Below are 10,891 nucleotides of genomic sequence, written 5' to 3'. Positions count from 1 at the left end.
CGAAGCGTTCCCATTTAATTTCGAGAAATTATTTCTGGCCGCTTCGTCTTCTCCAAGCATCGGCATTCATTCCGACCTTCAATGCTGCTTTGATGGCAGCGTCTGTTCGGCCTCTTCGACCCGCCTATATAAGGCTTAGACGATCTTCGTTGAGACTTAGTCGATCTTCGTTGAGAGGTAGAGATTTTCATTTTTACTTCTCGTGTGTCACCAACAGAGAGCGAGTGCCTTGCGAGTTCTGCTAGATCCGGTCGAGCTTGGTCACCGTTCTCCCAGAGTTGGCCGTTGAATCCTGCATTGACAGACGCCGAAGCCTGTTGGTGACGGGAGCAGGGCGTCACTGTCTTTAGGACAACGCTTCAAGCGTGCCTCGGCCTTCGTTGTTTCAGTTCTTCCTTTGCTGATTTTCGGGTTTGAGTTTCTGCTACTGATATATATATATCTCTTGCAATAGATGCGATTTCATATCTGTTGCTGTGAATCTATTGTTGCTGGCGGCTAGTTGTTGAACTTAATTTGATCTGTGTTGTTGTCCTTTTTAAGGGATATTTTGCATTACTTGCATAGTGTTGGGGCATTGGTTATCTGTGTATTTGCCATACCAGTTGTACCGTGGTTCTAACATCTTATACATACGTCCATGGCATCGCCCTCTCTTACAAAAACACAGACATCCAAAAGGGAGAGAGAGAGAGAGAGAGAACGCGGCTCTTGTTCAGCTTTGCTATTATCTGCTCCGCCCGAAACACCATTCCACTCCCCCCTGGACCTGGTACCTGCTGTGATCTAAATACTTTGTTAATTTTTCGAGAGAGAGAGAGAGAGAGAGAGAACGCGGCTCTTGTTCAGCTTTGCTATTATCTGCTCCGCCTGAAACACCATTCCACTCCCCCCTGGACCTGGTACCTGCTGTGATCTAAATACTTTGTTAATTTTCGGGTTTCATATTGCATGGTATTATTATTATTATTATATATTGTTATTTTATCTGAAATTAATCATATGTATATATAGGAGAGAAGGTGGCAACGGCAGGAAGGTCTCTGGTGAGCGTAGAGCTCGATGACTACGGCGAACCGCGGCCACGATCCCAAGAGCAGAGGTGGCGGGCGCCGAGGCCCGCCCGTGATTAATTTTCCTAATTATATAATTAATTAGTTGAATGGATCCGATTGACAGATTACAGTATGATAAAAATAAGTGTTTTTAACATCTGCTGGCACTTTGAGCAAGACCCAAGTGTATGGCATTCAGCATTCTAGAAAGCCTTGAGACAATGTACAGTACTTGTAGTTATAGGACTCAAAAGGAGGATGCTCTCTAATTCACTCATTCAACTCAAAGTTTAGGCTTTTCTTAATTGGATCAAGTCTCTCCACACATAAAACTATAATGTCATGCAATTTCAAGCATTTGGGTGGAATATATATATAAAAGAAAATGAAATTGAACGGTCATCCATTCATCATATATAAAAAGAAAAGGGCGAATAGTAATTAAAAGAAATGAAATTGAACGGTTATCCATTCATCATATATATATATATATATATTCTTGATTAGAATTTAATGCGCGCATGAAAACTATATAAAATTAATAAATCAAAATGGTTTGATTCTTCAGTTGGGGGCAGGAATTGAATTTTAACCAAAAATAAATAAATAAATAAATAAATAAATAAAAGCAAATGTATCCTTGCAGGCAGGTACCAGGAGGCAGAGGCTCGGAGTCGCTGCTAGTGCTAGATTGATTTGATTCGTAGATGCACGGTACGGTAGTTCTCGAAATTTCTTCCAATCCAAATACGTATGTTTTTCTTAGATCGCCGCCACCTGTCGAGTGGGGAGCGTTGCAGCTGCCGCCGCCATCGCCAACACCACCACCTTCCGATCAGTGCCGTCGGCTCTGCTTAATTTCCGCCGAGTCAACGTCTCTCTCTCTCTCTCTCTCTCTCTCTCTCTCTCTCTGTATATATATATATATACACATATATATAGGTATACAGAGACGCCATACTTCTTGCTCCACCATTCTCTGAACATGGCTATGGCTTCCTTGAGAAAAAACCTAATGAAATTACTCCCCCTTTCCTCCCCGGCCAGACACTCAATTACTCCAAAAGCCGCTTCATCTTCCTATGGATTCAGCACGGCGCCGGCGGGGCTGGGCCCAACGAAGCCGAAGGAGAAGGCCAGGGTGGTGGTGCTGGGATCGGGGTGGGCCGGCTGCCGGCTCATGAAGGGGATCAACACGGGGCTCTACGACGTCGTCTGCGTCTCGCCGAGGAACCACATGGTGTTCACTCCCCTCTTGGCTTCCACCTGCGTCGGCACCCTCGAGTTCCGGTCCGTCGCCGAGCCCATCGGCCGCATTCAGCCGGCAATCTCCCGCGAGCCCGGCTCATATTTCTTCCTCGCCCATTGCACCGGCGTTGATACTGATAACCATGCGGTATCTCTACTTTGCCCTAACTTAACAATGAGTCGGAACATTGAATTCTGTATTTATTCATGACCCTATACGATATATATATATATATACACATATAAGGTTATGCATAGGAAAAATTATACAAAGTGATAAATGCAATAAAAAGTTGAGATCTTGAGAAAGATACGGGAAAATTCCAAGTTCTTGGTAGTTAGGGGATAGGGATGTATAAACAGGGGAAGCGCAATTTTAAGTGACACCATTAATTACTAACATTTGGATGAAGATGGTATTTGTACTGAAGTTTTAATTAGATACAGATGGCCTCCCCTAGTACTGTATGAAATTTTTATACCTGTCTTCTAGTTGTACAGCATTGCATAAATATTATATGATTTCATACGAGATATCTCTCCCTAACAATTAACATGAAACCAGTAACCAGCTGTATTTACTTAGAGTGGTATTTCTTGGCAACCAAGCAGAGCAAGATGGTTTATTATCTTGTTTGTTATGATAAATTGTGCGAGAGGAAGATCAATAGATATTTCTGTCAGTAGGGGGATGGAATGAAACAAGCATCTAATAAAAGAGGAGGTAGAGAAAGACCTTGTAAGGGCCATATAAGGCCATAGATAGAAATAGTTGACAAGCCAGAAGATAAAGGATTGCACGTTGTTCTTTGTAATAGGTGCATTGCCAAACTGTAACTGATGGTGACACCTTAGAGCCATGGAACTTCAGTATCTCTTACGACAAGTTAGTCATTGCTGCCGGAGCTCATCCCTTGACTTTTGGAATCAAGGGCGTGGAAGAGCACGCTGTTTTCCTTCGTGAAGTTTATCATGCTCAGGAAATTCGGAGGAGACTACTACTAAACCTGATGCTCTCTGATGTACCTGGTATGGTGTGCTTAAGAACTTGTTTCCATTTAGCATTGGTTATTCCCTCTAATAGATGTGGGCTGAGACAGGAGTTTCTGAGGAAGAAAAGCGCCGACTGCTCCACTGCGTGGTGGTTGGTGGTGGCCCGACTGGAGTGGAGTTCAGCGGTGAGCTTAGTGATTTTATTTTGAGGGATGTTCACCAGAGATATGCACATGTCAAGGACTATATTCATGTCACTTTGATTGAGGTTAGTTGATTAAGATTTTTGCAGGATTTCTGTGATGTAATCCTATTGTTAATAAAGTTCTGGGTATGATAATCTTCACAGGCAAATGAGATTTTGTCTTCTTTCGATGATCGCCTAAGAAAATATGCAACAAAGCAATTAGTAAAGGTAAGAGACAAAATTGATTGTTTGGAAGTTGTATTTTGTGGAGTTTCCATCTGTTTTTTATAGCATATTTGTACTGGAATGTTAAACAATCTAGCCCTGTTTCCATCTTTTCTGAGTCTCTTCAACATAGAGGTTTATCAACCGGGGATGGTGGTCATGTTTTTGTGATTCTATCATACTTGTACATACGCATTTGGATTCAGAATTTTTGTTTTTAATGTGTTAGTTCCTCTCAGTCAGGAGTTCGTCTTGTTCGTGGAATTGTCAAGGATGTTCAAAGCCAGAAGATAATACTCAATGATGGAACCGAAGTTCCCTATGGGCTGCTTGTATGGTCTACTGGGGTTGGTCCCTCGCCGTTCATACAGAATCTGGAACTTCCAAAAGCTCCTGGTGGAAGGTGAAGAATAGTTCTTATTCATCAAATTATATTTTCACTTTGCAGTTGTTCAGTTTTTACTCCTCTTTTGTTTTTTTTTTTTGTTTTTTTGTTTTTCTTTTTTTTGGTTAGACTCCACTCAGTTTGGCAATGCACCTAGTATAAACGACAATATATCAAATCTTTTGTAAGTTTTTGCATTCAATTTTGGAAGTCAATATGTAGTTCCGGGAAACTCTTTTCACAAAAGACATATTTCCTAGAAAACTCTAATTCCTCGGGGAGAAGCCATAAGTCTGTCTGAAAACCTAACCGAAACTGGCATCAGTAGCGATATGATAAGTGTATTGGGAAAAGGTTGCAGGATGCTCAAGAAACACAAACGCAAACAGGCATAGGCCGGATAATTTCTGTTTGCACTTTGGCTTTGCAGCCTGAGAATTTTTTACAAACTCATTTGAGAGAAAGTAATGAAAAATCTTGTATTAGTCTTCTTGTTTCTTCTGTACATTCAAGTTCAACTCATTCATGAGTTTCTTACAGGATTGGTGTTGATGAATGGCTCTGTGTCCCTTCTGCTCCCGACGTGTTCGCAGTTGGTGACTGCAGTGGGTTCCTTGAAAGAACTGGAAAACCAGTCCTCCCAGCTTTGGCCCAGGTAAATGGGGAAGAAATTTTAGCTCCTCCTGATTTTCTTCTCCTCATATTTGTCCTCAAAACTTTCAAGCTGGCTGTGTCTCTTGTCTGTTTATCTGATCTTCCATTTTGGAGTGTGCTGAAACAGGTAGCAGAGCGGCAGGGCAAGTATCTAGCAGGCCAGTTGAACAGGATTGGCAAGGCCGGCCGGGCACATGCCAATGAGGCTACAAATACAGAATTGGGAGAGCCATTTGTGTACAAGCATTTGGGCAGCATGGCAACTATAGGCAGATACAAGGCCCTTGTGGACCTCAGGCAGAGCAAGGTAAAAATTTTGGACATCCAGCATTAAACTAGTCCGATCAAACAAACAACTGGTGATCTAAAATTCCCATAACTGATCCCACATATTGAGATAAAAGCTGTGTGTTATTGGTGTTATAGGAGGCAAAAGGACTCTCTCTAGCAGGATTTGTTAGTTGGTTTATTTGGCGATCAGCGTATCTCACCCGTGTCCTAAGCTGGAGGAACAGGCTCTATGTGGCAATCAACTGGTTGACAACCTTCATTTTTGGCCGTGACATAAGCCGGATATAGATTTGAATACAAGGTTACTAGTGTCTTCATGATTTTGTTAAAACCGTTGTATGTTAGTATAGTTTGCACTTATGGTACCAAAAATGAGAACACGATTTGACTTTTTATTGGTATTTTGTTTTATGGTTGTATGGTTTCCCTCCATATACGAATGAGAAGCATTTTTACTTTCAATGAAGAAAAAGTAGCTTATAAACTGCAACAAACAAAACAAGGGGGCAGAGAAGAGAAGAGAAGAGCAGAGGAGAAGAGAAGAAATATTCTCTCTTAATAAAGAGCCTAAAAATGGAATTGGCGGAATTACTTTATCCTGCCCACGTTTCTTGTTTTCATCCATCCGGGCCTCAGGTCCGTTACATTCTCTCCATTTTCTTAGCTTACATTTATATATATAATGAATACGATTAACAATTCAAAAATTAATAATTGAAAAAATAGCAAGAAATCTTCTCAGATTGTAAATAATGAAAACCAATTTGGACCCTAACATTGTTAAGCAACCATCTGCTTCTGGTCCATGTAAAGCGGCTCCACCCATGAAGGGAGTAATTCAGGGCTTCCGCTGTTTGGACTATATTGCTGATGCTGGTTCTCTAGGCAAAACTCGCCGGGCTTTTCCACCTTCACCAGAGACTGAACCCAAGGCACATCTGGATCGTCGGAGGTGTCCAACATTGACGGTGCAGTAGGTAATAAACTGCTGCTGCTGCGGAACCCGAAAGAAGAAGATTTTCTTAATTTGCTCAACTCTTCTTTCTGGACGCCCCAGTCCAATTTGCCATCCGGGGATCCCCAATCTGAAAGGTTGGGAGGTACCATATTAGCAGAAGAAGCCGGTGAAGAAATCCCGGACAGACGGTGTGCACCACTCCTATCAATGAAGCTCTGGCTCCTCTTTGCAAATGCAGCTGCCCTTGAATTCAAAACTGCAGCTGCAGTAGGGCCAGATGGGTCAACCCCAAACGATGATGCCCTGACTGGCGAGGATGAAAGGCTTGTCGGGTAGCTCGCACGTAGCTGTTGGTTTATGTTCTGGCGCATCTGCATTCCTGTCGGAGACTGGACCTGGGATCCAGGCGCATCCAGAGAAAGCCCGTGTAACTGGGTCAAACCTACGGGATCAAGAGATCCAAAAACATCATCAAGGTTAGTAGGTTTAAGGCCTCCTAGCCTGTTGGACTCCCCATTTCGGTCAACGAGGGAGGTAGCAAATGCTGCAGCATTGACGAAGGAATTATTCCAACTGGTCGGGGAGGACAGTCCTGAGATCTCATCTATCAACTGTTGTTGGCGACGAAGTCTTTCCAGTCCAAGGATTTCAGCATCTAAGTCCATGTCCCTAGCGTTCAGTGCAGTTTTCAACCGGCTACCAGGAAGCTGCAGAGTCGGCAGCACGATGTTGGGCTGGTTCTGCCACATCGACCCTCCCAGAGATGAAGCCGCTGATGGAGACATGGGCGGTGTTGAAGTGGACGGCATCAAATGGGATGGTGAACCAAGATTGAGGGGGCTTATTGATGTCATATCCAATGACGAAGCACCATTTGAGAATGATCTCGGAGAAGGCACTGCCGACCCAGTTGAAGCATACAAGGGGCGAAGATCTTCAGGCTTATGTGCAAAGAAGCACACCCTTCTGGTGCATCCTGTCTCGTCCTTGCATAGCCGGGTTCGATACTGTGCAGGGTGAAGCCAGCACTCAAAAATTCCATGGGCATACTCACAAGCATCCCCTTGCCTGCATGTACCCTTCCGAAACTCAGGACATGGCACGCAGCTATAATGATACTTTCGTGGATCACGCCGCCTGGCATTTTCCCCAGGGTGGACAAAAGGGCATTCTGTCCAGTCATGAGAGTAAGCCCTTGAGCAAGGCTTCACCTTGAAAACATACATCCTGAACTCATCCGTCCCATATATCCCATTCTTAATGTCCGGTAGAGAAAGATCAACCGGATACTCTTTCTTCTCAGTTCCATCTTTCGATGCAGCTGGTTTCAATGTCAATTGATCCAGTTGTTCTTCAGTATCTTTGACGGTCTGATCCTCAAATATACACTCTTCTCCAATATCACAACCGCCCTCTAGCAGGCGCAGCAGCACCCTCCTCTTTGAATTGAAGGACGAACCCAACAATGGAGAGATCAAATCAGCAGGTCGGTTCCCATTACCATCAAGAGAATTGGAGTCCGCGCAAGCGTGGAGCAAAAGCTTAACAACATCAGGCGAAGAACCAGAACCGCCAGCCACAGCACAATGAAGGGCGGTGGCTCCATCCGAACCACACGCCCTGTTAACATCAACTCGCGCAGTTTCAAGCATATAACTCAAAACATGCTTGCTGCCAAACATAGCTGCAATCATGAGGGGAGTCCTCTCTTCAAAGGTCATCTCCTTGGACCCAATTCTTCTCCCATACCAGCAGCTTGGCTCATCAACGCCATGACCGTCTTCTTCTACCGCAGCTCTAAAGCCGACCAGGTCATCAGCCGCCGCTAATTCAAGCAAAACCGAGTAATTATCTAAAACTCCCACCTTTTTCCCAAATTCACTACCCCCCATGACTAAACTAGCCGGATTGGTTTTCCTCTTGGAACCACTACACATGGCTTATTCCCTCCTACAAAACAACAAACACAGCCCCTCAACAAAAGCTCCACAAAAAGTTCCAATATTCGTAATTCAACAGCAAGCACAAGCATAATAAAAATCCTAAACGAAAATATACACACAAGAATCGTTCAATAAATGCAATTTTCACACAAATTCCATACCCTAGCAGAAGAAAATCAGAGATTTCAAAAAAAAAGAAGAAGAAGAAGAACATGAATCGCGAACAGGAGCTACAGAACTTATAACGATCAGGAATCGAAGAAATACAACTATAAAATAAATTAATACCTTGGAAACACAAAAGCTCATGTAAATTCATACCTTGATTCTATCGAATAGGAAGAAATAGCAAAACTAGCGGAAGAACTCAAACTGGTTTTGCCTAAACGATCCCACCACTAGATAATATAATTGAGAGAAAAACAGAACGATAGAGAGAGCTATAAATCCAGAGAGGGAGAGAGACTTTTCTTGGCTCCTTTTGGGTTTGAAGTCAAAAAGTAGAGCCTACGGACTCTGTGTGTGTGTGTGTGTGTGTGTGTCTCTTTCTCTCTCTTCTCCACCCAGTTTTCTTCTTCCCGAAGGCCGAGAAATGAAACCCAAATGCAAATGCAAATGCAAGGCAAATTATTTGCAGGTGGAGCCCACGGCGCATTAAGTATCTAACCGCCCCAGGGTACAAAAGCGCCACGTGCCCCCCAAAATCTGCCCGATTGAGATTCCCGGGTCGGGTTGCGGGGTGACGTGGACGTAAATACGCCGTCCCTATTGGGGAAAATTACAATATTGATTGTAGCGTCACCGGCCTGCCTGCTGCCTGCCTCCGTGTCTTTTCTTTTTTTTTTGTTAATGGACATGTGATGTGACAGCCGCTCCGCTTTGGACGATGGGCTTCGGCTCACGGCTTCGGATGGGCCGTCGCTGTTGTGTTCTTATCCGCTATGTTTGTTTGGAATTTGGATATTTTCTTGCAAAATGCAGACTCAGCATCTTTGGAGCCATCCACTTTCGGTCGTCGGTTCCTAGCTAGTAGTAGTAGTAGTCGGAGGAGCCTACAATGATGACCCGTCACCTTGTCCAGTCTCCTCTTGTCCCTTCTTCTTATTTGAAGAAAAGAACCACACCTCTCTCTCTCTCTCTCTCTCTCCCTCTCTCCCGTTCACATTTCAATCGGCCGGCCGGGGGGGGGGGGGGAGGTATTTACTATGCTATGCCTGTCCATACCCTCCCATTAATCAAATCTCCCGTTGACTCCTTTTTTATTGTTATTTTTGTTATAAAAGAAAAAATATTGAAAAGCTGTTGGCTATTTAATATTTTTATATATGAATTAAAAAAATAAAAAAAACAATTATTCCATTTATAAAAAAATGAATCCATCTTGACTCTTATTTTTATTAATTAAACTAACTATAACGATTAGTTCATGATCCAATCAACTAAACTAAATCAACATTGAGTTGGAAGCTCCTCTCAGTTCTCTCTGATTTAATTGCCAAATATTTGTTTATTTTTGGATGGAGTATTCCTATTTTGTTTGCTACACTGCAAAATATATTTTATAAATATAATTATTAATTTTATATTTTATTTATTTTAAAATAATTATTTTAGCTATTTTATTCTTTATCCAAATAAAATAGAGAATGATATTATATTTATTTACGTTTTATTCTTTTGAATAATAAATTTTATTTTACTTTATTTACTTTTAGATTTTATTTTACTTTTTATTCCACCTCTTTCTACTACCAATGGCAAAGTAAAAAAATTACGAGAATGTGAGGTGAATAATAATATATGCAGATTAAATGAGTTTTTAATTGATTTTATTTGAAATTGTTCTGATTAAGGTATGTGTAAAAATTAATAATTAAAAAGATATAAGTATAACACTTAATTAAAAAGGCATTAGTAAAACAAGTATATATAAAATAAAAAAAGTTAAATTTCCCTTTATGATTTCATTTAAAATTGTTCTAATTAAGACAAGTGTTAGTAAAACAAGTATATATATATATGTATATATATATATATAAAGTTGAATTTCCCTTTGTGGAGATAAGGGAGGGTGGGGCTTGACTTTTGGAAAGGCTGTAGCAAAAAGGCTGCTGCTACTTTTTCTTTGATTTCTTTCTCTTTTTTTCTTCATTTCTAGAAGACGACAAACTTCCCTTCTATCTACATTATTTTCTATGCTTCATTACTAATGGCTATGGTTATGAATTAGTAAGACCCTTACATGTATAAATGTTATATTTTAAAAGGTAATTATTTCATTATGAGCACATAGACATAGACGTGGAGGCCCCTCCATCCCACTACCAATAACACAACTTTTTGGATGATTTCTTTTCTTCTCTTTTTTTCATTCCATCTCATGGTGGAAACTTTGCGGGTTAGCTTTATCTTTTTACGCGTCCACACGTGCGATGACAAAATTCTACACGTAATCTTAGGTTTTGGATTCTATTTTATGCTTTTACTGGTGGTTGACTTGCTCTTTATTGCTTATCAACTAGCTTCCGGCCTAGGTTTGTCATTGTGGGCCTCAGGCCCAGTAGTAAAGAAGACCATTGGGCTGAGGGGCAAAGCCTTGCTTTTTTTTGACGTAGAAAAGCGAGGCCCAATAAAATGATCCAGCGGGCTTTCATCAAGGACCCGCTCCAAAAACATGGAATCGAGTTTCTGCTGACTGCAGGGGAAAATATGAAAGATGATGGGGCTTTGGGGGGGGGGGGGGGGGAGGGGGTGTTGTATTTGAAGCGAAACCGAAACGTGAGTATGTTCACAGATCGGGTTGTTGGGTTTTATATTAACCTAAATTTGAACAAAACATGATCGGATTTATAAGCTAACTTATAACCAACTCAACCAACCCAATCAAATTTCAGGTTGGTTTGGATTAAGTTTTGCGAGAGAGAGAGAGAGAGAAAGCGCGGGGTTTACATG

The 10,891-nt window shown here is 41.8% G+C and overlaps 2 protein-coding genes across 2 annotated transcripts; one reads left to right on the top strand and one right to left on the bottom strand.

Annotated features, from left to right (window-relative positions):
• The first annotated feature begins 1,698 nt into the window (after positions 1-1,698).
• On the top strand, positions 1,699-5,479 carry LOC127807361 (internal alternative NAD(P)H-ubiquinone oxidoreductase A1, mitochondrial-like). The gene is made up of 8 exons (XM_052345146.1): positions 1,699-2,451; positions 3,122-3,332; positions 3,404-3,564; positions 3,646-3,711; positions 3,948-4,111; positions 4,634-4,748; positions 4,875-5,054; positions 5,174-5,479. Exons 1-8 carry the CDS (start codon positions 2,041-2,043, stop codon positions 5,324-5,326), a joined length of 1,461 nt encoding a protein of 486 aa, XP_052201106.1. The 5' UTR covers positions 1,699-2,040; the 3' UTR covers positions 5,327-5,479.
• A 251-nt stretch (positions 5,480-5,730) lies between these two features.
• LOC127807357 (zinc finger CCCH domain-containing protein 66-like) lies at positions 5,731-8,504 on the bottom strand. Its single transcript, XM_052345133.1, has 2 exons — positions 8,261-8,504; positions 5,731-7,946 (listed from the first exon to the last, which is right to left on the bottom strand). The coding sequence occupies exon 2, from the start codon at positions 7,931-7,933 to the stop codon at positions 5,819-5,821; it is 2,115 nt and encodes a 704-aa protein (XP_052201093.1). The 5' UTR covers positions 7,934-7,946; positions 8,261-8,504; the 3' UTR covers positions 5,731-5,818.
• Positions 8,505-10,891: the final 2,387 nt, after the last annotated feature.

The sequence above is a fragment of the Diospyros lotus genome, chromosome 1 (assembly GCF_014633365.1).
Source record: "Diospyros lotus cultivar Yz01 chromosome 1, ASM1463336v1, whole genome shotgun sequence".
Taxonomy (NCBI): Eukaryota; Viridiplantae; Streptophyta; class Magnoliopsida; order Ericales; family Ebenaceae; genus Diospyros; species Diospyros lotus.
Note: the sequence above shows the minus strand (reverse complement) of the source record. Positions and strands in the feature narration are given on the sequence as shown.

Coding starts and splice junctions, on each gene's coding strand:
- LOC127807361 (XM_052345146.1), top strand. CDS start 2,041: ATGGCTATGGCTTCCTTGAGAAAAAACCTAATGAAATTACTCCCCCTT. Junction 3,565..3,645: donor TTCATGTCACTTTGATTGAG/GTTAGTTGATTA, acceptor TAATCTTCACAG/GCAAATGAGATTTTGTCTTC. Junction 5,055..5,173: donor TGGACCTCAGGCAGAGCAAG/GTAAAAATTTTG, acceptor TTGGTGTTATAG/GAGGCAAAAGGACTCTCTCT.
- LOC127807357 (XM_052345133.1), bottom strand. CDS start 7,933: ATGTGTAGTGGTTCCAAGAGGAAAACCAATCCGGCTAGTTTAGTCATG.